Source organism: Doryrhamphus excisus, linkage group LG15 (genome assembly GCF_037039965.1).
Source record: "Doryrhamphus excisus strain RoL-2023G ecotype Guam linkage group LG15, RoL_Dexc_Guam_v1.1, whole genome shotgun sequence".
NCBI lineage: Eukaryota > Metazoa > Chordata > Actinopteri > Syngnathiformes > Syngnathidae > Doryrhamphus > Doryrhamphus excisus.
This window is the reverse complement of record NC_136371.1, coordinates 3747684-3774966: the sequence shown is the minus strand read 5'-3', so window position 1 is coordinate 3774966 and position 27283 is coordinate 3747684. Positions and strand designations below refer to the sequence as shown.

The 27283-nt window shown below is 39.8% G+C and overlaps 1 protein-coding gene and 1 long non-coding RNA gene across 3 annotated transcripts; one reads left to right on the top strand and one right to left on the bottom strand.

The window, feature by feature from the left end:
* The first annotated feature begins 1069 nt into the window (after positions 1 to 1069).
* LOC131104333 (uncharacterized) lies at positions 1070 to 23967 on the top strand. Its single transcript, XR_009119774.2, has 3 exons — positions 1070 to 1172; positions 13330 to 13398; positions 23341 to 23967. It is a non-coding gene; the product is annotated as an uncharacterized LOC131104333 (long non-coding RNA).
* On the bottom strand, positions 1727 to 27283 carry mitfb (melanocyte inducing transcription factor b). 2 transcript variants are annotated; one of them, XM_058051389.2, is made up of 10 exons: positions 27058 to 27283; positions 17008 to 17251; positions 8744 to 8959; positions 8570 to 8665; positions 8334 to 8451; positions 7575 to 7667; positions 7446 to 7502; positions 7271 to 7346; positions 6210 to 6357; positions 1727 to 4283 (listed from the first exon to the last, which is right to left on the bottom strand). In XM_058051389.2, exons 1-10 carry the CDS (start codon positions 27159 to 27161, stop codon positions 3882 to 3884), a joined length of 1554 nt encoding a protein of 517 aa, XP_057907372.2. In that variant the 5' UTR covers positions 27162 to 27283; the 3' UTR covers positions 1727 to 3881. The 2 variants fall into 2 exon arrangements, with proteins under 2 accessions (XP_057907372.2, XP_057907373.2); XM_058051390.2 differs by having other exon boundaries at positions 7446 to 7499.

Below are 27283 nucleotides of genomic sequence, written 5' to 3'. Positions count from 1 at the left end.
GCTTTAAAAACGTGACAAAGGACTAATAGTCCAACTAGGACTTATAGATGTAATGTTTCACAGTTATTGCTATCCTATCTCTTGTTTAAAAGAAAGTCCCGTGACATCTTCTGGGCATGAGGAACCAGACACAGGGTGGGATGGATGTTCAGATAGTTTGAAGACCAGCACCAGCAGCACCGTTTTTTCCTCTGATGACGCCCATCAGCCTGTAACAGGAGGTACTATACATGCTGGAATGACATTTGCCCCCCCCCCCCCCCAAAGTACTGTATGTGTGCTAATGCGTGACTTCTCCATCCCCAAGAAGACTGTGCTGAACTTCTACTGGCCTGCCTCTATTGCCGCTTCCACGACTTCCTGCTCCTGCTGCAGGATACATCAAGTAGGGCTCTTGACCTCTGCTTTCCTTCATTGGACTATACCACTCAGTCCAGTCAGAGGGACCACCAGGGGTGGGAAGGCTGGGAGTGCAATCTGGGACTGGACTGGGACTTGTGTAACTCCTGCCAGGACTCAGCAGAACTTCTTGAGCTGGCCATGGAGATATCAGAAGTGTGCTATCGCTAAGAAAAGCGGTGTTTTATGTTGCATGAGTCCCATTTTTTCCACCCAGGAAGTGAAATGACAAAATGTAAGCTAATAAAATATTGGTCAATATGTAAGGGTATGATTTAATAAGCTCTGCTTTATGTAACCACATGATGTTCCACGTAACTTGTAGCATGTCTAAAACAAATACTATATAATGAATAAAACATGCATGAGGCGTGGAGTAGAGAGCTGAGAGAATGTTGTCATCTTTCCCAAAAAGGACGTTTAATTTTGTGCATTGAAGGGAACATGGACACGACGTGCTGAAAAGTCCCAGTGTGCTCGAATTTAAGTCGCCATAAGAAAGAGATATAAATATAATTCATTTTATATATAATATAATAAATAATATAATAAATATAATTCGTTTTACAAGTTACTTTAAAAATATTTTTTAAAAATACTTTTTAAAACATTCCGATTCTCCCGGAAGTGTTCATTTTTTAACTTCCGGTGCCTACTTTTGGTGATTGGCCCTCATGTTAGCGGCATAACATCCGACGAAAAATGGCGGGGAGACACTTGACTGTTCACCGCGTTTTTTGACCGGCTACGCTGGACTTCTTTCAACCAATCAGGTAAGCTAAACAATAAAAAGAGGCGGCATGCCAGCGTTGAAGCAGCAAATAAATGATACTTTATACTGTGGATAAGGTAGCCAAATTCAAATGTCCTGCTAACTAATGCTGTGTACTTTACCTGACTTTAATGCTAGCTTTAGCCAGGAAGTTGACCACACCGCGTTACTCTATTTACTTTACCATGGTGAAGTTAGTTTTTCACTTTGGGCGTTGTTAATTAAAGTTGGCAGTTGGATATATGGCTGCCTAGCAACAGTGATAACGCTGTTGCTAGGTTGGTTATACTCATACAGTCAATAAATGACTATTGCATTGAATTTAATGAGAAAAAAATACATCAGAAACTAGGTGCAGAATCTGGAAGGTCTAGAAGGCTTTTGTGAAGAGTTGACTTCTGGTCTGAATCTGGCAACCTTTAGAATGGTTGTGAATTTTGGGTGATATGCAATATCAATAATGAATACAACACATTTTTGAACTACTGTTTTTATGCAAATTAAGTTTGAGTTCAGTGCTCAGTGTATGCAGTAATAATGGCAAGGAAACAAGAACACACTTGAATTTTTATTTCACATGTGCCATAAACTTAAACGACAGAGGGTTGCTTTTTTTAGGTCATGTAAAAAAAAAAACTGATGTAGTTTCAGTCAAAGTTTGTGTATAAGGGCACTTTTTCATCGTATTCAACTGGATTGCAGATCATTATGGTTTTATTTCGGCATGAGAAAATATGCTACAGCTTGCAGAAACTTTGTCACATTCTGGAAGTGGTATGGTTTGGGGATTACACAAGTGTTCAACACTAAATAAATAACATTATATAAATATAATGATGCATTAATGTATGTTTAACTTCTGAAGTCTGACTTTAACCAACAGGACATTATAGCCAGGGATAATTGATTGAACATTGACATAAGGAAAAAATATCATACAAAATGTTTCACCCTCCCAAAATATGTATATAAAATATATATTAAACAAGAATAGCTGAAGTTTTAATCAGTGAAAAAATTATGGTTGTTTTTTGGAGTTTGTACATGACACTGTCTATGATTATTCATTCAAACACATCATTGGTTTATTCATTTTTAACAAGCAACACCATATACCGATTAAAAAAAACAAAACAACAAATCCTACGCTTCCATGTCGGAGAGCCTTTTGGAGTAAAGCAGCTTGACATTCTTCCGAAAGCAGGAAGCCCCGAAACACCAGTAAAAATCTGTCAGTATACATCAGCAGGGCAACAGACACAACAACAAGGCACTTACATCGTTTTAAAAAGATCCACTTTGAGTACCACATCTTGACACGGTCACCATGTGACTCCATGTAGGGTTCGACTGCTAAACATGGAGGCTGAGCTGTAACCAGGCGGGTGAACAAAAGCATGCTTGTGCTACAACTGCTGAAAACATCAACACAACGTTGAAAATAAACCTTCCTATATTGTATATTCTGTATGTTTGAAAAGCCAAATACAATAGTTACTCAATGAATAAATATGGAATAATACCAAAACAAAATAAATTCCAGTGATTCAAAATCCAGTCTCCTTATACTCCTTCATAAAATCATGTTTGCATAATGGGGATTGCTCTAACTATTCATAGTGCGAGGTGGGCTTCCTGTGGGAAGCCCCAGAAGACTTAAACATTGTTGATGTTGTTTCTCCAAGACGCAACATTTTTATGATGTTTACTTTGTAATTGTGAAAAAAAAACCCACTTTTTGGTGCAGTTTGTTCTTTTAAACTTTGTAACATATTTGGGAATCAAACCAAATTTTTGATTCGGCAAAGTCTGCTGAACAGCCAAGTTGGATCCGTGAATCAGTTCTGCACAATTCATCTGTAGTGCATGAGTCACATCCTATTTTAATGATAATGCACTTTGCTGTCAAGTGAGGTAGCTGGGGTTAAAGGCCAAATATACTGTTTTTTTCTCTTCAATTCCATTTCAACTGATGATTCATTTTTGTGTCTTTATTGATCCCCACTTTCCTTTCATTCATCACTTGTCTGGAAGTCTGCTATTCCTTTCTAAAGCACAGCTACAAAGCATCACTGTGGAGAAACTCTGAAAAACTGGATTGTTTTGCTACAACACCGAATACAATTGCTTATATTTATGTTTTTTTTTTAAATATAAATTAACTTAAAGGAGGAATGTATGAACAAATTCCTTTAGATACATAAATATGCTTACATACAAGTGATTAATATTTGTGCATCAAGAAGATTCCATTGGCATTACAACTGGCAACTACAGCGTGTTGATAGCGATACAAAACTGTCAATAAGGCATCTGCACGTTCAAGTTCTAAGACAGGAGGAGTGTAAAGCACGATAGTAATGAACATATATTCCTTCTATTATTGCTAGTGATTTAAAAAGTGTTTTCTCCACACAAGATATATCTCACTATAATTCAACATTTCCCCTTGGAATCAACACAAAAAACATAATTTAGCCGCTACCGTACAATAAATGTGTTTTCTTTTACATATAAAAGTCTACATATGTACCTCATTGTCATAAAAGGTTTGATTAAAGCAAACATCAGTTCTTCAACTCAAGCTTGAGGGCTTGAAAAGATACAAATATCACAAAAAAAGAAGGCAAAAATATTGAAACCGTAGTGTAAACACACAGACACAAAAGTGATAGAGAGGGTGAGAACCTCCAGCAGCCAGTAGGGGGTGCTAACAGACCTGCTCATTCTCATCCATGCTTACACTGCTTTTACGACTGCTGTCCTTTGAGGTGTCTGGGGAGACCGATGAGAGCAAAGGGTCCCCCCCTCGCACCGGTGATATGTTATCTTCCATGAGGATGTCGTTGAGCTTGGAGGCCGGCTTGCAGTGAACGCCGTAGTGCCCGTCTGAGAAATTGGGGTGGCCCTCGTTGTACTCCAGCGTGCCAGGGGGGTCAGGGGTACAGTCGGGGTGGTGCTGGTGATGCGGATGAGGGTGGAGTGTGTACAGGTCCTGGTGACAGTCCTCCAGAGTGGACTCCTGCTTGATGCTCCGACCCCCAAGGTCAGCTGAGCAGAGTGCTGAGGATGCGAGCACCAGGCCGTGAGCTCGAGCCTGCATCTCTAACTCCTGCAGACCACACACATATGGATCATTCATATATTCATATATCATTGTACACTGTACTGTATGCTTGTGTATGTTTACAGCACTATAATATCAGGGGTCTCAAACTCAATTTACTTGGGGGGCCACTGGAGCTCGGGTCTGGGTGAGACTGGGCCGCATCAGGTTTTCCAAAAAAATGCATTTATTAAAAACAATTTTTTTTTTAAAACTTTGCTTTGGTTCCAATTTTCTACAAGAAAAGCTCTGATAAAACATTCCTCTGTTCTCAAATATCTTACTTTTTATTTTTCTACACAAAATAAGATGAAAAATATATAAATAAACAAATCAAGAATAAAGAAAATCAGTCAATCAGTAATAAATAAATAAATATAATAATAATAAAACGGCAAATAATAAAAACCTTAAGAAACCACATATAGTTGGTGGGTAGACAAATTATTCTTTTCAGATTAAAATGAACAAAGCATTATTAGAGCCGTGTAGACATGACAAAACACGACTATAGTCACATTTATACTCTTTTTATTTACAACATATTGCGCAACTGCAGGGTCTTGAGACGCATGCTAACTCGCAAACTAGAGAGCTAGCGACCTAAACGGTAGCCTTCAAGTTATTTCCTTTAACCTTAAATAGCCAAAAACTTACCACTTCCACACGGATAGGGAGGATAACTATTAACAGTTATTTAACCTTTAACATGAACATTAATCAAACGTAATAATTTTTTCTGGGTACATGATACCATACAGCATCCATATCAAACTTGCGCGGGCCGCACTAAACTTTCATATCAAGGCGGGGGCCTCGAACTAGTGTCCTGCGGGCCACATTTGGCCCACGGGCCGCGTGTTTGAGACCTCTGATAATATAGTCATTTGTAATTTCTTTACAGTGCGGTGCTGCGTAAAAGCCCTAATAGATTGACCACAGTGTAAAATCTTCAAGTGAATGTAAATAGAAGATAAACCTGTCAGCTAAATGCAGTGGAGTAGAAAGAATTGCTTTGCTAGCCAGCAAACACATGATCTGACAATTCATGCAAGGTCCGCTGGCTTGATTCATCGTATCTGGAAATCAGCTGCCTGACACCAAGACGACGGGCCAGTAGACACTGTCTGCGGATCTGAGGACTTGGCATGTTGAATTGTTTGCTTCATTGATGCTTCCCGGCGCTCATAAAAGGTCAGATGCTACACTGCAAAGTGGCTGCCCATGTCTTCAGACGACACGCCGTGTGGCGGTGGCGTCTCTCACAAAGTCGGCCATGATAAGCAGTAACAAAAAGACACGCGCTTGACACGCTGCTGCTGTTGTTGACGGAAATTGCACTGGATATGAAATCTGTGAAATGTGCTGCTAATGTTTAAAATGATCAAAATACAGACCAATAGTATTACAAAAATATGCTTGCTGACTGTATTGTTTTAAATAACGCCCCTAGTTCCGAAATTGATATCCTTTTACATAAAATTTGATGTAATTATCGTTGTAGTTGCACACTGAATCACAAAGAGACTTCCCCTACTTATTATAGATAAGAACGTATTTCTATCTGCGATTAATGCGATTAATTGTGAGTTAACTTTGGCCAGTGTGATTAATCACGATTAAATATTTTAATTAATTAATTCATTTTCTACCACTTTTTCCTCACGAGGGTCGCGGGGTATGCTGGAGCCTATCCCAGCTGTCTTTGGGCGAGAGGCGGGGTACGCCCTGGACTGGTCGGCAGCCAATCACAGGGCACATATAGACAAACAACCATTCACACTCACATTCATACCTATGGACAATTTGGAGTGGCCAATTAACCGAGCATGTTTTTGGAATGTGGGAGGAAACCGGAGTACCCGGAGTAAACCCACGGGGAGAACATTTTAATTAATTGACAGCCCTAAATAAAATGATGCATTCCTGTACCTGTATCCTCAGCATAAGATGCCGATTGGCATTTTCAAGCTTCCTTTGACGGCTGTCCAGTTCTTTGGCCCTTAGCTGCTCTCGCTGTAGCTTCCTGATGTAGTCCACAGATGCCTTGAGTATGGTGCCTTTGTTCCAGCGCATGTCTCTAAAAAGCACAGTCACACATATCCATTAATGTCAGACATTAAGGAAACTGCTGAGACAATATTGCTAGCGTGACACGGATTGAGGCGCCTTTTGCACAGATGTTGTGAGACACCACCGTAAATAAGGCTCCACCATAGCTCCTCTTCCTTGTTTACACTGAAACATCAGGATGTTGCCCCAGGCTGTGATGGTAGATAGCGTTCCGGTCTTTAGTAACACAGCCATGACGTACAACATTACAGGGTCAGTGTCTAGAATGAGCCATCCTGTGGTTCCAGTCCCCCCCACAGCCCCCTCCTTTTTTTTTCTTCCCCCAGATATCAATTTGACACTGTTGTTAGCTCTTCTGGCGGCTTGTTGGTGTAACATTTTTTTGTTTCCCATTTTATATGCTGAGAAAAACAAGAATAGTCCAGCCGTGGACTGACTGTGTGCAGCTCTTTTAGCATCAGTCAGGAAAAAGAACAACCATTGATCTCAAAGCTGCTTTGGAACTTCCACGGTGATGAAGTAGTCTAGTCAAATTTAACTATTAAATTGGAAAATATATTGCTGAACTGAGTTCAGACTACAGCTCCTTGCTGGCCTTTAGCCATGGGTGGGAAAACACAAGGCTAATATTTGCCATTTTGCATAACTAACTGTGCTTTAAGGACAGGTGACCAAGCAACAAAATGCACGCCCATCGGAAATAGTGAAATGCAATAAATCCATGATAACCTGAAGGCTAAAAAAGACAAAACTAAAATAAATACGGAAGATATGAGTAGCTATGTGTAATTAAAAGGAAAAGTAATGCATTAATAACAATAATAGTGAATAGCTCAGCTGGATTCACAAAGTTTCTGTTATGACTCTTCCTTTACAACAGTACTGTATAAGTCAATTGCCTGTATAAAGGGCTAACTTACGGGTCGTTTGACTTTGGAATTAAAGTTCCCAGTTCCTTAATTCGGTCATTGATGTTAAACCGTCGTCTTCTCTCGACTAAAAAAGAAAAAAAAACAAAAATATATTATTAAACAAAATCCACCAGTGACGCCAAAGCCATTCTCCTCCAATGAATTAATTAATTGCCTAACTCACTCAAGTTGTGGTTGTCCTTTTTTTGTCTCTCCTTAGCCAGAGCTCTTACCTCAGCTTCTGGAAGACACAGAGGTCAGTGCACGTGCTAATGGAAGGTTTATATTTGGAAGTTAAAAAAAACGCACGTACCAACAGGAAATCCTTCAGGTCGCTGATAGTTGTCAAATTTTCCACAGGATCCAGACTTATCCAGCATGTGCATGATCGCCGGAGATTGCGACACTATGGGACAGATATTGTTGTGTTTAGTATCGTGATGAACATAAAAGACAATGCAGTTTGGTAAGAATTATTGCCAGTTATCGTCTTGATTATCCACATATACAGAAGGTGACTCAATGTCTGAAAAAAATGGGGATAGACAGAATTCGTTCAGGGTATCCTTGAATTATGTGTGTCTGTGTACTGAATGTGGATAGTTCACAGAACGATGAACAAGTCAGTTTCTGTCGCCTTCCATCCTGTGTGCACCATGCGCTGATGAGACGTTCAAAAGCACTCTGTTCAGTGAGTGTTCAGTGAAACGGCAAAGAAAGTTGCGAGTGCCATATCTTTGATAAAGAATGTGAGAAACAATATTGAGTTCAAGAAAGAACTCATACCAAAGTATGAAAACAGTGTTTTAGGATTGTAATGTAAAGGTAGAAACCTTGTCCCTCGCCCCTCCACTCATCAGTAGATAATCAGAAAAGTATAAGTGCTGCTAAATTTATATGTATTTAGCTTAAAATTATTGCCTGTATTTTTTTTTTGTGTGTGTTTTTGCATGTGTATCTGTTTTCATACGTTTTGGTTCTTATTGGACTTATTGGAATTAATGATGACAACTGAGATTCTGGACTAAGGCATCTTACAGCATTGAGACATCATTTTGGGTAGGACACTTACCCGAGTATTCCCTTTTGATGTTGGGCAGGTTGGCAGGACAGGAGTTGCTGATAGGCAGACCTTGCTGGGGCATGCCTTGATTTCCATACATATCTATCAGGTTGCTCGGAACCGGGATCTAAAGTGGGAACAGAGGTGTTAGGCCTGATCCACAAATTATGAGGAGCACGGTTATTGGTTCATTACATAAAACTATTTTAAAATGCAACCCCCCCACCATCTGGTTAAGGACATACCGTGTTGGCCATTTGAAGCCCTGGGTCCATCAGGCCGAGGATGTCATCACTGTAACTGGACTCCAGACTAATAATATCGTCGATGACATCATCCATCTAAATCCAGAGAATGCTATTTAAGTAAAGGCCTCGATAAAAATGGGTGTTCATCAGGAATTGAGCAAAAGCAGTCACCTCTTTCTCGCAATTAGAGTTCAGGGTCAGTAAGGCCATAGGGCTGTTGGGGGCACTGTTTCCTGGCCCTGGCGGCATGCCCCCGTGGTCAGAGGACTGGTTGGGGCAGGGCAAGCTCAACACCTGCGAGCCAAGCTTTCCCAGGTACTGCTTGACCTGCTGCTGCTGCGAGCGCTGGATGTGATACTTGGTCGGGTTCTCCAGGTGAGTCTGCACCTGGGGAAAAAAGCCAAACACAATGACAACATTGTGACTTTATTCCCATAATATTTTGACTTTTATTTTCCTTACGTTAACATCTTGGAATACTATTCGATTCGGAGGACTCTGAATCAATCAAGGATGTACTAATAGTCTACTTTTGATAGAAAAATAGCTTAATTTGTTCTAATAAAGAAATGAAAATGACATATGTGTTTAACAGAAGACCTATATTTACAATGCATGAATGAAATCACCCCCTTAAGAGTCTTGAACCAGTCATGATGTGCTATATATATCACTATATTGACACTTATGTACTATGGTACACATTATGTCACTGTATGGTCATATCACCTCATACTTCGGTACGAGGTACATTATTTAAAAAAAAAAACCTTAAACTGTATCATGAAAAGCAGGAAGTGAACAAATGTAACAGTTACTGATTGTAAAAGTACCAGATGGAGGGGTAAGATTTAATAAGCTTTGCTTCTTCCTACTCCTTTTGGACATGTGGAACTGTGAACTGATTATGTGATGCATTCAATTGTAATCTGATGCATGTTCAAATGAAATAAAACCATTACCATTAAGTGGCACAATCCAAAAGATCGGATTAGCTTTGAACGCTAGGAAGATCGTCAACATCCACTGACTTACTGCATCATGCTACTACTCCGCCAAAAGTGTGGAAGTATTTTGAAAAGTTTAAAGATAACTCCAAAAAGTGGAACAGCTCATTGTTTAAAACAAGCGTGGATTTTACGCCAACTTTGTTTTATATCACCACAGTGAATTTTAATGTATTAGCATGTTGGCCCACAGTCAGGAGATCTTAAAGCTCTGGGTTCGAATCTCCGTTGGGCATCTCTGTGTGGAGGTTGGACACCCATGATCTAGGACCTAGTTGTTAACTTGATTAATCGACTTGAGAAAATAATCGTGAGTTGCAGCCCTAATCAATTCAGTGTGCAGCATAGTTTCGACAGACGAGTTTGAACCATACAACATTAGCCTGGTGATTTAACCTAACCATTGTAATGACATAGATGCTATTTGAAAAAAAAAAAACACAAAACGCATCAAGTTCCTAAATCTGTTCATATCACAGTGCTGCAATTTCCCATCCTTTGGCTACAGTTTCATTTGATTTTTCAGTAAATAATAAAACTTAGAGCAGCTACGCAGAGTACAAGTTCATACGTAAAAGTCAAACCTGTCCTATGTCTGAATTGTTTAATGCGATGATGCTAAAAATATTGAAACAAATGTTCCACACATACCTCATAAGGGTGATATCCAAGCATCTGAAGCATTATTTATACTTCTTTAGGATGTCCAAGCTAAAATTGTCAGTGTAAAACTAAGTTCCGAGCTACAGTATGAAGGAATGACACTACTTCCTTCAGTTAAAGACTGAGCCAGCTGTGAGCACAGCCACTGCCGACTCATCTTTAAATGTAGAGAAAAAAACCCTTCATTAGTTATGCATGTTAGAGAATGCCGGTGGACACAAAGAGCCTTTTTATATTTGTGTTGTTTCATGTAAAAACTGAAGTTATTCCTTTATGGCGTATCACTTGATGTGAGGATGCTGCACTAACAGCTAGTGCCTTTGTTTAAGCTAGGGCCACCTCTTCAGTTGAAACCTGCCTAAGGCTTTTTACTTGGCCCCATCCAGTTTTTTTAACCATGGATGCTTGGCAACCGAGCCCACATCAGCACAGCATAAAGAAGCCTATTACAGTGTACCTTTTGTTTTCTGCATCAATCCCCTTGTGTGTCTCATTTATTTATTTTTTAAAAAATCAGACATGGTCAATAACCAATAACATGTTGCCAAGGTTAGGATTGCTATGATGAGGCTGAAAGCCACACACGATGAATGCGGGGACCAAAAAAACAAAACCCAAAACAAACATTTTTTGCATGGTCGCACTGCGACGGCTTGTTTAAAAGATGATTTATTTTTAATTATAAGCATTATTTGGCAGCTCTGTCTTAGTATTCCCTTAACCTCCATGCTTTCATTCCACACAATCAGCTCCTGTGTTTCTATGACTGTCACAAGAGCACAAACAATCTCTTCTTCACGCTGGGATACAATATCATTGTCCCAGTGCCCATGTGAGGTGTGTTAACACACGTCCCGCAGGTATGTTTCGCATCATCTTGGGCTGCAATTTGCCATTATGGGGTTGTAAAGCCGACAACGCTGATTGGGTAGGGGGGGGGGGATGTAGAGACATTTACAGCTCATCAATGACTTACTAAGAGGAACTTCAATAAGCCTCTGGCAAAGAATGGGATTCACTAGCACGTGAATGAACTTTAGACTTCTGGCAGTTGAACTTTTGAATTTTTGTTATCTCATGAATTTGAACAAAGAATTAATTCAATTATCTGTGAATTAATTATTTTAATTACAACGGTTCATTTACTATGGTTCATCTTCCAAAGTTCTCAATAAACTTCAATTTATACAGAATAAAGGCTGCACCGTGTTCAAGTGGTTAGCACGCAGGCCTCACAGCCAGGAGACCCGAGTTCAATTCCACCCTCGGCCATCTCTGTGTGCGTTTTCTCAGGGGGTTTTCTCCGGTTTCCCCCCACGTTCCAAAAACATGCTAGGTTAATTGGCGACTCCAAATTGTCCATAGGTATGAATGTGAGTGTGAATGGTTGTTTGTCTATATGTGCACTGTGATTGGCTGGCGACCAGTCCAGGGTGTACCCCGCCTCTCGCCCGAAGACAGCTGGGATAGGCTCCAGCACCCCGCGACCCTCGTGAGGATAAGCGTTAAAAAATGAATGAATGAATATACAGAATACAAAAGCTCCTGTGACCACATCACCCATGTCCTCCAGGAGCTCCCCTAGCTCCTGGTTCCCTCAGCGCACTCACTTCAAAATCCTTATAACCTACAGAGCCCTTCACAACCAGTCCCCCTGTTACCTCACCAACTTGCTTCGCCGCCACATTCCTTCCCATACGGTACTGAATGTTGTTGTTCAGAGGTCTAGTTCAGATTACTATATTGTACTTGACCTGTAAAATGTGCATGTCCACATGCAAACAAGCACAAATGACAAGCACATTTTCCCACTTTTCTGACTTATAAATGTAGTTAGAATGTTGTATTCTCGGGTTAAATGATCTCAAAGTTTCAGATAATGATGTTTGCACATTTGGAAGTGAACCCTGAGAGAAGTTTGGGATGGCTCAAAATGCTCTTTCACACTGTCTGCCCTCCCCCTGTGTTTACATTGCTGGCAATGGCAATTGCTGGGAAAGACATATATGTTTACAATTCTTAAAGACGCCACCATCAGGCACAAGTGGTTGGAGTTCCTGATTCCCTACCAGCAAAACTACTAGTATGCAGCTGGACTAGCCGACAAACTGCAGCTGAAGACTGACGCCTTTCCAACGTGACTTTGTGGTTGTGTGGAAGAGTCAAAACAATTGATCAGTGTCCTAACTGTTTATTTTGTGTAAGTAATGGAACAAAAGCGGTTGTCTGTGTAGCATTATAGAGTGTGCATACAGGCAATGGGGTTGCTAATAGCAGTTTCCCACCACTGGAAGGCCTGCAATAAAAATTACACATTACTGATGCTGTAGAAACCCTAACGCTAAAGCGACTTAACATTGAGAGATGTTTTGAAGTAACCTATTTTCTTGAGAAACTTTGGACTGTCCAGTTCCAACATCTGGATTGGATTTGGGTTCCAACCCATATGGCTGTATGTTAAAAGCGGAACTTTTAAAAAAGTAAATCACCGTTTATTATAATATTATCAACTCCTATAAAGTGGATTCGCAGCAAACCAGAAGTCCTTCTAAGCACTCGACAGTTTGACCAACCACAGCGCAGTGGGCATGCTTGGATGCAGGCCGTGGGTGGAATAAATTAAAACAGACAGTTTTCGCAGGAAGCACGAAATCCAAAGAAATCCAACTGGAATAGGTGTAGATTCTGGAATATCTAGAAAGCTTTATGTACAGTGTGTAGCTGCAATATACAACTCAATACAAAGGGCTGAAAAATGAGCATAACACGTCCTCTTTAATATTGTATAGTGAATATTTTTTACTTTCCTTAGTCATCCATGAAAGTACACCTCCTGTAGTATTCGGAATGTGTATTATATGTCACCATATAATTTCCAGGAGATTATAGCGAGGTAATGTATCTCATAAAAAAGGGTTGGAAGAGAGCTGGCCATTCAACTTGCCAGTGTTTCCAAATGTTCAGTTCAGCTGTCCAATGAGAGCTCAGCGCTTGAACGCACCATGCTTGCAATGCGTGTTATGCACACTGATTTCAGCAGTGGTGCCAATCTGACTGATGAGTGCCGGCATTTTGTCTCCTCTCCAGGATGCAGAGGACACAGATGCGGGGGTCGGTTCAGAGGGCCACGGATGCAGCTGCAAGGGTCCAGCAGAGGTAGGCGAAAAGTGGTTGGATGTAACTTTAATGATGTCGAAAACTAAATGAATTGATTTTTAGTTCCTTGTGTGAGCATGTAGAGTGAGCAGAGTTTCGGGTGAGGGGAAAAACACCACAAAATATGCTCCAGGAAACAAAAGTCTCTGAGGGGATGATCTCTGTGCTGCAATTTGAAAACCCCTCAGATAAACCACAAAACACTTAAAAATGGTAAATAAATATTGTTTTAATTATTAAAATTTTAAACATGGCATTTCCATGAATCCATTAAATCGTGAATGTTTGTTTATCATATTTATCACGCTATGAGTTCACGTTCACAATAAACAGTCTTCAAATCGTCCTCATGCTGCGTTAAATCACACAATGAGCTCACGGTTTGTTTGGTTACATTTTTGTATCATTTCCGGATTCATTAGTGCAATCAGTGTTTTGCACTGTTAAAGGACACATATTATGCTCATTAAGTTGTGGACTCCTATAGAGCAGCTACACACAAAGCTTTATAGTTCTTCCAGAATCTGCACCTATTCCAGCTGTATTTCTTTGGAATTCATACTAGCCGCAAAAACGGTTTGTTTTGATGTATTCCACCCACAGCCCGCCTCAAGGCACGCCCACAGTCTGTGGGTAGAACATTCCTACTCCTCACGATGACAGCATTTCATTCATCTTATATGTCCGCTGTGGCGCAAAATCATTAACGAGGCTTGTTTACGTTTCTCATTTATGCCGGTATAAGTCATTTTCCCATCATTGGAAGAATACATACCGGTATATCGGTACATAAAAAATATCACCCAACCCTAATTGGTTATATTCATATCGGTTGTCAATACACAATACAGTTTTTGTTAAAATACAGTGGACAAATGTTAAATAAAATACGTACTGTCGAGACTCATTTCAGTAAAGATTTCAGTAAAATGTGAGTCTATGTTGGAAAGGATGGAAAAATGAAAGACGCACAACTAACTGACATCTGCAACCACGGCAAACAAGATGGCTTGTTGTCTTTCAGATGGTTTTGGAACCATCAACAGCCCCCCGAGGGTGTCCGCAACACACGACATTAAGAGTCGGAGGTACTATTTAACATGCACAAAGCGAACCACTGTACTTTTGAAGGGGGACATGTGAGTATTTTTTAGGCTTGTCACTTTTGCGTGACAGTGAAACATACTCTGTGGGTCTTGTTGGAACAACTGTTTTGCTTAGAGGACAACTGCGTTTGCAGGTAGACGAGCAGCATTTGGTGATCATCGCTGCAAAAGTCGTTGGGCTACTTAAACACCCAGATTTATGTATGTGTAAGTTTCAGAAATGAATACTATTTTACTAACCAATGCGGTTTCTTTTGTTTACACCCTGAAAATAGTTATGTTTTATCTGAAGTGTTGGTACACCAAAATTTTGCCTCGGTTTGTATGCAGTCTCTGGTTAGTTAATATGTTAATATGCTGTGTCCAATTGTGTTTTAACCATTTTTGGCTTTCTCAAAACGATTAACTGGGTTTACATTATTTCATATGGGAAAATTGTGTTCCGTTGATGGCCAGTGCGGTTAGAGACGGACCTTCTGTAACAAATTATGCTAACCGAGGTTCCACTGTAAGTACTTTTTTTTTCTCTTAAATATGCCATGGAATGAAAGCGTTGCGGGCTAATTATGAGCATTCTTCACTGAATTAGTGTTCGGTGTGTGGCAAGGCAGTGCTCTCCTTTGTCTTGATCGCTAAACTGATCCCTTGCTTATACCCCGGGAGGTCAGAGGTCACTTGGTTAATTAAGGGTCCAATCAGTCTTTAGATAAACTCATCTGAGCTTAATGTTTGCACTTTTTGAGGTCCAGCAGCTCTGCCTGGTACCCCTGATCTTAGCGCGCACTCTGTTAATCTAGCCACAGACAGGGGGAGTAGGTTAACCCAGCTCAACAGCGCCAAGCTGGAACGGCTTTTTTTCATTTGACGACTTCAGTCAGCGAAGAATGTCTGTAAGCTCTTGCCAAACCAGAAAAAATAACTTCAACTCGGTGTATTGTACACAAGGTGAGGGTTCGAGGAGGGGGGTGCCCTAAAGCTCTCAAAGCGCTGCAGATTATGTTGATGCTGCGTGAGGGAAGCGGTGTTTGCCGCCCCGTATACTGTACTTGTGTTGGAGCGCCATAGCTGGCCCATGCCACCCACACACATGCAAGGGTGATGAAAGTGTGGCTGAGCAAGCAACCATGAAATCTCTCAATGTGCTGTGGATGGATTTAGTTCAACAAAGATTACTCAATAGCTGCCAGTGGATTGGCCCTTTATAACAGCCCCAATGTGCGATTATACAACTTTGATGTCTTATAATCAGAGCATCAACTAAATCCATCAACTAATGTTGCAAACATGCCAACAATTTAAAATAGTAGATGTTATAATTGTAATGAAGGGACGTATTCCTGCAAACTTTACACATTATTAATATTTTTTTAAATTCTAAATGAAAAACATGCCATAAAAATGTGTGCATAACTTTTCCTTTTCAGTGAGTGTTAGTCGTTAATGAAAAATAATTAAAACTAAAATCCAGTGTCGTTCTGGTGTGATGATTACAAACGAATATTTTTTTTAAATCCTGACATTTTTTCTAAATAAAAAACTTGGCATCAAAATGACTGCTTTTTTCATTTAGTCTTTCAAGAAAAATAATTAAAATTAAAATGCTGTTCTGCAGTGATTATTAAAATATTAGCACATTTAAAAAAGTCTTGCCTTTTTCATTTAGTCTTTCAAGAAAAATAATTAAAATTAAAATGTTATTAAAATGCTGTTCTGCAGTGATTATTAAAATATTAGCACATTTAAAAAAATCTTGCCTTTTTCATTTAGTCTTTCAAGAAAAATAATTAAAATTAAAATGTTGTTAAAATGCTGTTCTGCAGTGATTATTAAAATATTAGCACATTAAAAAAAATCTTGACAAGCACAGAAAAAAAATCACCAAAAGTACTTTTACAAACACTTTAAAAAAAACAGCAGTTAAATTCCAATACGAAACAGCCACACCACACTGCAGAAAAATACTATAGTAACATGATTATAAATACCAGGCAAATAAACTTCTTATCCATATTTTCACGACAACAGGGCAAAAAGGAAACTTACCAAAGAGTGGTGTTAAAATGCGCCCTCAAAACACAACAGCCTCCACTTGTACAGAAATACCTTAAGAGTCTCCTGGCCCTCGCACTGCCAGGGAATCAAAGCTATGAAAAGATGTGAATGTAGCTGAGCAAATAGGATTAAAGATGGCTAAATCCAAATGGCTGGAAGCACAGCATGCATTAAAGAGGAATTCTCTCAAGAAAGATAATCCCCATATACACATTCTAACACACTTCACTCACCCCTGGTCTTCTTTTTTTATGCACACTCATAGTAAATCCGTTATTGCTTGACTGTCTACACAGTCAATACAGTCTATAAATACACTGCAGACTGCAGCAATGACACATGCCGATTCCAGGGATGGAAATATTATCAGTGAATAATCAAAACTACGTGTCATATTTTCCTTTCTTCTGCGCTGCCCAGCATCAAACACCAGAATCGGAGTGCGTCTTACCTTCAGCACCTCCATGGGCACCTGGGCAGCGGGCGGGGCAGGGACGGTGACATTGATGGCGGGTGTCTGTGTGGCTGTGGTTTGTGTGTACTGGGAGGCCCGCTGCCTCCGCTGCTCTCGCCGTTCCTGCTCCTGAAGCTGCTCCCGCATCAGCTGTTGTCGCAGCAAGATGCGTGAGGTCGTGGCCGAGGAGCCGAGCGGAGGCTTGGAGGAGCCATGCTGCTCCGACGGGCGGCTGCTGCTGCTGCAGAGGGAGAGAATGATGCTTGGTGAATTAGGCAAGACAGACGCAGCAAAAGAGGGCGGGGAGGGGGGGGGGTGAAAATGTGAAAAGAAGAGCGTAAACTTTAAAGTGAACCGAGAGGGCAGAGAGAGGTCAGATGAAGAGAGAAAGAGGTCAAGCAAAAGAGAGAGATTAGCAGTGATGGAGAGCAAATATGAAGGAGGGAACCAGGAGAAAGTAAATGGTTAGCGTAAATAACACCTGATTAGTACTGTTTTTGTACAGTTTACTTTTTTGAAGTAAATCACATAACAGATAAAAAGCACCATCAACTCAATACAATTTTTTTTTTTACAATTTTCAACATGATGGGAATAAATGTTTTTCTATTTTGTTCTAATACATTAAATGTTAGAATGTTGTATCCTTGTGTTAAGCGATGCCACGGTTTCAGATAATGAGGTTTGTGCATCTGGAAATAAGTTAAAAGCTCGTTTTCCAAGAGTTTTTTTTCCAACACCGACTCTTTGTGATGTCACAGTGTGCTGACAGTGAGCACAAGCTGTAGGTCCAATCCCCTTCCCCCACCCGGTTAAACAGCTTTTTTTTTTTTTAAACAGCTTTCCTGGTTTGTTCATGCAATTGAGCGTTTTATAATGCCTGCTGGCATCATGCAAGTTCTGAGTGAAATAAGGACGAAAGCGGCATGTTTAGTCTTTCTCACAGTTCGTCTTAACCATCAACAGATGTTTTGAACACACGCAAGAACGCTGTTACTGTATAATTGTGTTAACAAAATAAAGGGGTCAAATAATATATTACATTAATAATGCAATTGGAATGGCATTGGTGACTACATCTTCCTTAATCAAAAGCCTTAATTGCCTTAATTAAAAGTCTAAACATTTATATAATAACAGCACTTGTAGTTGCTACGAGTCATCGTTTATTTTGATGTGGAGTTATGTAAAGAAACATGTAAAATAGATTGCGGATTGGAGTAGATTAGGTTTGTTTACGCCAGTGTTTTTTCAACCTTTTTTGAACCACGGCACGTTTTTTACGTTGGAAAAATTTTGCGGCACACCAATAACCAACATTATTTGCTTCTTTCAGTTTTTTCCTGATTACGGACTCGCCACAGCAGATCCTTTTGATCCGCATACTAATTTTTAACCAACAATGTTACAACATGTCACCACTACCTCTCACGTGCATCGTTAAGTCTATTAGAGGAATGAGGCAATCAGCTCGTGTTGCCACACAGACGAATATCACATTGCTCTGCCAGTCGTTACACCAATGACACGCGACAATGACATAATATTTGCAGAAAATTATTAATACATGTTAATTAAAAAAAGTGATATTGAATAATTCCTCATGACACACCTGACGATTTGTTGAAAATTACTGGTTTACAACCCTTCCCATGATGCTTCGAATGCAGAATCAGGAAGTAGTAAACTTCCGAAATATATACGAATAGCACATGTTTTGATCGAGGTTGATCTGAAAAGAAGTACGTGTACAATTACTACAGCTGCTGAACTCTGATGAGTTCACCCACCTGAGCCAACGAGTGACAGGGGGGGAAAACCTGAGGCCATCTTAGATTGCATGCAATGGTTTGTAGTGTTCGCAACATACTTAATGTGCGGTTCCAATCCTGACTCATGCACTACCACTTCCATATTACAAGTATTATCATTTGCAGTAGCAATGCCATACCGTCTCAGGAGAGACAGCTTTTTCTGCTAAACGAGAAATACCGTCCCATTTCAATCTCTCCCCAAACCTCTAATTATTACTAATTTAATGGATAAGTCTTTATCCGTTTGTTTGTGTTGAGGATTATAGAAAAAAACTATTGAAACCATTCCCATGTAGCTTCGTGTAGGGGTGTGGCTTGAGCCAAGGAGGAAATAATAAAAAAAACATTATCATTGGGTGATTTTGCAGCTGTAATACTTGATGCTTGCATTACTACTACCACCAAAGAGTATTACACCAGTATACACATAAGATGCAAAGACTTTCGATAAAAATGAGTCTCATTGACAGCGAAACAGACCCCATCTTTGAGCTAAATTCAGCAATGGTTTTACATTAGAAAAAGAGGAACAACAGGGGCTTTTTCAGGTTTTCCCACTGTCTTTAAAACCTAGACGCCTACTCCCCAGACAGAGTCCAGTGCTCCTAAAATAGAGAGACTCTGGTGAAGCAGAAGTTGTCGGGATGAAGCCTTCAACGAGTGAGTGATCCTTTTGATAAAACTCAGCAAAACGTCTGGCCAATCCAGCTGTGCAGTAATCGGACTAATTAGCCAGCAGAGTCAAACACAGCTTCGGTCTGCCATGTATTCAGTGGGTGTTGAGCCCTTAACATACCATAATTCCCCCCTCCTTCTCTCCCGCCGATGAACATAATCTCATTGTCTGAAGACACACCCACTGAACACTGGTCAAGAGCAAAAAATACATAGATAGATGTTTGGCAATTACCAAGGGAAGAAGCAGATGAAGTAAATGGTCATTAATTTGTTAATCATGACTTATCTGGGTTATTTAAATATTGCCTCCACAAGGTTATATACAGTATTTTTTTTTAAATTTATTCTTTTGTCATTATGCACTTCTGATATTGAAGTGTAGTATCGAAGTTGAATATCAATATCGCTCAAAGCATTCATGAATAATGCATGCGTGAATGTATTTTTTTGGTACTATCCTAATAAAATTAAGGTAGCATGAACATTGCTGACCAGTTTATCAAGTCTAACTGAATCAAAATAATTTTGGCTTATTAAGGCACTATATTTGGTGACAGAATTTACAGTCTGAAGCAAACTCAATTGAACTGAATGATATTTCTGATGTGATTATCAACCTGGGACCATTGAATGATCGAGGAGGCCTTAAGAGGCCAAAACACATGCACATGATTATTTGCTTGGAGGGATGGGCAGTAAAATCATAAGAGGGACATGTCCGTTGTACTTCTTCAAAAGGCAGTTTTGGTCCCCTGCGGTGTTTACTCTCTAAAAACAACGTTACACGATACAAAGAGAGACCAGAGGGAAACAGACATTCAAGCTGAGGCCTGTTTCCCTTTAGACAGCACACAAACTCATTGATTGGTTCTTCCGTTTCTTGCTAACGTGTTTCTAACTGTCTCTGCTCTAACTCGCCGTGAGCCTGGTTTAAAGGGGACCTATTAAGCTCATTTTTCAGCCCTTTGTATTGAGTTGTGCACCCCTATAGAGCAGCTACACACAATAACTAGCAGAAAAAGCTTTCTAGTTTTTCCAGAATCTGCACCTATTCAGCTGTATTTCTGAACAGTCTGTTTTAATGTATTGTGCCGCTAGGTGCGAACCCAACTATAGGAGTTGATAATAAACGTCGATATTTGAATCTGTGCCTAAAAATACTGAACAACAAGAGATCAATCAAACTAGGTGCCCAGTATTGATTAATAAATTAATAGATGGACTTGAATTACTGCTGAACAAAGGACTTCTGTTGACCTTTATTTTTATGTCTAGCTTAGTTCTGGTTGCTTTGTACTTCACCTAAAACCTAGAAGCTGCTTTAAAGCTCATATGCATAAGTCCTTTGTCTGCAAGAGTGATTGTGTTTCTTTCTTCACAGAATTTCAAATCCAAGTCACTGGATCTAATGTTTAATTTTTCGCATTTGTTTTGTTCCCAATGCCTAAAAGAATAAAAATTTTCTTTGTTTTATTTAATATTTTTTGATCCCTGGTCAACAATTCCTGTGTGCACAATGACATACTAGAAGTAAATTCATGTTTTAATGTTTTCTAATGCCTTTTAGAAGGCACAGTAAATTCTTCACAGTTAAGTCTTTATACATTTCCAACTACTTATTGGAAGGCAGAATTTGCACAGCATAGCATTTATGTCGCAAGCATTTATGTCACTCCTGCTGAGGAGTGAGAAGCCTCAGCATCGATGGGAACCGTTTTGGAAATCCAAGGAAATATAAATAAATGGAATAGGTGCAGATTCTGGAAGATCTAGATTGTTGATATCATTGCTATCATCTTCTCAGTCTGTTATTAATTGCTTTTAGAGGACTGACGGACACAGAAGGTTATCTACTCATCATTACTGTTACTATTTAAAAAAAAACTGCATTTTTTACTTGCATTGCATTAATTAATTAATTAATTAATTAATACTGCAAATAGTCGTAAAACCCTTCAAGTCAAATTGGGTGTGAATACATTCTTCTTCACCTCGGATGCAGTAACAAAACGGAAGCGCAGCAACACCTCCAGGCACGCATGAACATTTAACAGCTTCTCTGTGGTTGGAGAAACAAGCAGTCTTCTCAAGGAGAATGGGTAAAAAAAAAAAAAAACCATCTCTTCAGGAATGGTCACATGATGATCTACATCATTAGCCTTCTAGCTAAATGCCTTAATTAACCAGTGACTTCAATAAAAGGAATAAGACTTCACACAGCAGACGGACAACCTAGGGAGCACTTGTTCTACCATCAAACTTGCTGAATCAGTCACTAAACTCGGTATTAGGTCAGGGTTATGGTTAAATAACAGCCAAATTAAATTAAATACACAAAAACAGTGTATTGCATGGTTGGGAACACCACGAATAAAAGGGTAGGGCGGCCCATGAGTATATTTACATTTTTAAAGAAACTAAAGTACATGACAACATGCAAATCGAAAAAAGATGATCTGGGTCCACATCCACGTACGATGTAAGGCATCCTCTTGGATGCATGATTCAGCAACCGTTGCAGGTTTAGTGCACAATGCAGAAAGCTCTGTGCCTTGTGATGGCGGCCAGCTGCTGCCATCAAGTGGTGATAAAAAAAGAACCTTTCAAACTTCAACTTACTTTTTAGTGCACATTGAGCTTATACGAGCTTATACAAATTTATGTTGTTAATATGCTCAAAACTAGGCCTGTCACGATAATGGATAAATCGACTTACTAATAAAAAAAACAGCTAGATAATTATGATGTCCTTGATAAATTGATATTAATGCATGTATGCGTGTCTGCTCTTCTATTATTATTATGTATTATTATTATTTATTTCCACTTATCCTCACAAGGGTCACAGGCGTGCTGGAGCCTATCCCAGCTGTCTTCGGGCGAGAGGCGGGGTACATCCTGGACTGGTCGCCAGCCAATCACAGGGCACATATAGACAAACAACCATTCACACTCACATTCATACCTATGGACAATTTGGAGTCGCTAATTAACCTAGCATGTTTTTGGAATGTGGGAGAAAGCCTGAGTAAAGCCGGAGAAAACCCACGCACGCACGAGGAGAACATGCAAACTCCACACATAGGGTGGAATCGAACTCGGGTCTCCTCGCTGTGTGGCTTACTCGCTAACCACTCGCCCGCTCTATTATTCATTATTGCACTACAAATTGGAAATGAACTGTTCCGATTTATATGTATTTATTGTGATTATAATGATAATATAAGCTAATGATATGTAAATAATGTTAATTATTTTTGGTGACTATTTCAGAAAACTTTATAGAAGAAATAAGTGGTTCATATATGTGTAGTAATAAACATCTTAATACGTCTATTTTTAGGTGTTTTATATATTTAGAACACACAGAAAAGATAAGACATATGTGTTCATGCCTCACATAAGGATTGTGGATGATGGTTAAAATTCCAAAAAAGTCCAGCATGCACAGTACAGTACAGGTGTCCATACCCTTTGAAACCTCTAACAATAATAAATAGTGCTATCTGTTGGACACTAATGGTATAACAGCCTCATAAAAAACAGCAAACATGGAGAGACTTCTAGTGTTTTAAAGTAAGTGTATGGAGACCATTTGCATGTAATCAGTTAATAGTTAATTAATTAGTTAATCTGGGGGGGGGGCAAATGATTATTCAACACAAACTACGCATGCTAAAATGACCATAGATACAAACATCACTTCAAAAATGGACAGCTTTAACACATGCCAGTACTTTCCGAGCTGCTGTGCCGCCATACTCACACACAGTCAAATGAGCAGGGTCTGTACACTTGCACTCTGATGGCCTCCATGTTTGTTTGTTTATTCCTGAAGGCGCACCACCCGCCCTTGGAGCCCAGTGAAAGTCATGCCGCTTGGTGCAGTGCTGAAAGTGTGTCAGAGGTGGGAGGCTCCTGGGCCCAGCCCGCTCTCTCCAATCGCCATGCAGAGTCCCAGAGAGGGGACCAACCCCCATCTAAGCAAACCCAAGCTGGGGAGGGGGTGTACCTGAGACGTACTTCCCACCGACTCACAGATTCCAAACACACAAAGATAGAATAACTGTTTCTCTTGCTCATACGAGTCTCTACTGGTGAGTGGTTGGTCTGCACAGTTTAGTCACATGAACCCGTCAGTGTCTCAGCTACACACATTCAACAGTTTTACAGTATGTAGCACTGATACGTTTCATAAACGTTGGATGACTGTCTGTCCGATGTCACTGCAGGGACTTTACGCCACTTTAAATATAGCATACTACCAAGCTACCTAGTTAGCCTCCAATTTATTTATTCTGAACTTAAGAAAGGGTTTCAAGTTGCGAAGAAGGACAAAGTAAGAAGCCAAAAATATACCACTTCCACACGGAATGGGAGGAGAACTTATTTTCACTACATGCAGTGTGATGGTAATAAAATCTAATGTCATCTTTCATCAATGTCACATGACTTATACCTATTTTCTACCCTCTTTGGGCGAGAGGCCGGGTACACCCTGGACTGGTCGCCAGCCAATCACAGGGCACATATAGACAAACAACCATTCACACTCACATTCATACCTACATATGGACAATTTGGAGTCACCAATTTATCCTAGCATGTTTTGGAATGTGGTCTCCTAGCTGTGAGGTCCGTGCGCAAACTACTTGACCGCCATGCCGCCCATAAAATAAAATAATCAATATCATAAAAATAAATAACTATAATTGTCTTTCAATATTTTTGAATGTGATGCTATGAGGGACAACTGTATGCATGCATAAATGGAAAAAAAAAAACCCAACTTAAATGAAGCCTGTGCGTAGGAGAGCTTAGCTCCAGTCTTTCAGCATCAGTTCTTCTCATGAGCTGACATTCAGAAGTGATGTGAGTGTTAAAAAACGCCCCGATTTTAGAAATAACACATCTGATGCTAAATTTAAACACCTTATTTACACTGCATAGAAGACAAATTTCACTGGCTGTGTCACATCTATATAAAGCACAAAGTCTGGAGTGTGGAGGAAAGGAGACAGAGTTTCCTGTCAAACGGATACACAGTGAGAGAACATGATGTGAGAAGAGAACTTTTTTTTTTTTAAGAAAATTCAGAAACGAGCATCACAAACACATCTGACGGGTCAAGTAAGTCTTCAAACTCACTGTAACACAACAAAATCCCCCAACAGTCATCAGACTATTCACATGCTGGGTTAGTACCATGTGATCTGATGAGGAAGTGGGCTCACATGAACCAAATAAAATGACATTAGATCAAATAGTTTGTGATTCCCAGAAGTGGAGCAGCTTCTTCTGCCATATTTCTTATTCATGTCACCATTTGTCAACTAAAAACACTGTTATCCTCCATTTGTATGTATCAGACATTATAATGACATTTCACAAATGAAGAAATTAGCTTTTTTTTTCAGCCATACACAAAACCAGAGAATAGAAAAAAAAGTGTCAAATCTGCAATAAAATGTGAAGATGCAGAGCGGACACAAGACAAACTGGAATCTCCCCAAAACATGTGCAATAAGATCTCTGTGAGGCCAAAACAGTGGCGTTCTGTCCTCGCCGCGTCTGGCTGTGACAATAGGGTCATGGTTTTGTTAAGCAGACAACATTCTAACTGCAAGACCTCACAGTTCATGCACGACATCATCATCACCGTTGTTACACGGAGGCAAGTTTCGCAAGCATCCGTTACGTCACAGCGACAGCAACTACTGTAGTTATGTGCCACACTAAGCAAAGACGTGCTGTTCTGATGTAACTTATATGGCCGGTTTAACGTTTTTTTTCACTGTTGATCACATGCATATGCAAAGAAATACAATGTACAGTAAACCTCGGATATATCGGATTCAATTGTTCCCACTGGTTTTGTCCGATATAAGCGAAATCCGTTATATGCGTATACTGGAAAATGTCCGTTTTACACATACAGTAAAGTCTCGTTATATCGATATTCTCGGGAGTCGGAAAAAATACCGATATAACCGGACTATCCATATATCCGATCCTGCGCCGAACTGCATTAAAAGTGGGCGGATCTTTGATATGGCATGTAATTTTCTCCTTGAGTTCATGGATTGCGTATCTAGCATGCTTTTGTACTACAATGAATTTTGTACTACAGTAAATAAAAATAAACTTACGCTGTAGTGATTACCGGTTACCGGGACATAATTCACCGCGGTACTATCGATAGGCAAGCTGTTGCCACCCGGAGGAGGGACGGGTGTTTTCCACTGTGTGTGCTGCACTCTGGTGGTGGAAGTGTGAAAAATGAAGTTGACTGGAAGCAGCCGTTCGCCGTGTTCTTTTTTGGTATTGAAATCCTTAAGCAAAGATTGATTTAAGCTGCTTTTGTATCGATATAAGCAGACCAAATTGGCTGGCAGGAGATGAAAATGGCATCCTAGTAACCGGATTATCATAATAACCGGGTATCGTACTAACGGAGCTAATTATACGTATCATAAAAGACTAGAAATTTGCCGGGAAATGAAAATAGTATCGTAATAAGTAGTAATTCGTTTTAACCGATATCGATATAACAAGACTTTACTGTATATCGGATTTATATCCGGTATATGCGTAAATCGGATTTTATCAGTTATAAAAAGGCACTTCTTTGACTATGTTTCCAATGTACCTGGACTGGGCAATGAAAAGAGACGTAAGGTAATGAGAATTTAACTTTATTGGACTCTGAGCATAACAAATTGTTAATTAAGCTAGGCCCTGTTACGCCCGTCAGGCCTACGTTATTTCCAATAGTGAGGTTAAGATCTCATTCACTGCTGTGCTAGTATTATTGACGTCACTCACTTTTATATTTGTCCTAAATCTGGAGCCAGGAGAAAGACACGATGCGGCCATCCGATATATGCGAGGGAAATTGGAACGGGACTGGAGATTTTGTCCGAAATAGGAGAAATCCGTTATAAAAAAATCCGATATATGCAATGAATTTTTATTGGAAATGCATTACAGAAAAATTGGTTCTTTTTTATCTGTCCGTTGTGAGCGAATTTCCGATATATCCGAGTCCGATATATCCGAGGTTTACTGTATCTTCATATTGCATTAAGGTATAATGGTAATTTGTATACATGTGCACATACAGTACTTATAAATGTAATATACTTGGCTTAGTTCTGTGTGCTCTGAAACAATCTACAGCATTAAAATGATATTGCACAAAAACAATGCAATACACAAAAAATAGATAATAAAAAAAGTGTTTTAGGAGTTGAACTACAAGAGTACATTTCAGCATAATACTGAATGTTTTGATGTCCAGTAGTTTTCTATGTTAGGCTGAGGAGCATCTAGCTGAACTCTGACCTGTCTACTCTCTCTGGGCTAATATTTGAAGTGGATGTTAACAAGACAACACCCAAATGTTGCATAACAGTGTGCCAACACACAAAAAAACATCAACAAGGAGAAGTGCTCTGACCCATAACCCAAGCCCAACGAGCACTTTACGGGAGATATGTGGGCTCATTATCACCTAAACACCAAAACCACCTCAACGTGCCAAATAACTACTGACCTGCTTTTCAAGGGCTGGCTCTTCAGCTCGTAATACGTTTTGGGTTCCTCTTGTAAGTCCTCTCCATCATCGAAGTCGGGAACTATTCCCGATTCGGACTGCATGGTTCAATTGATCAACTTTTAGCGGCGTCGAAGTCGTAAAAAAGGAGCTTAGTGCGGCTCCGTACGGCTCCTCTGTGAAGCACTGACACGGCGAGCAGCATCTGTCCCGGCACCCGGAGCTC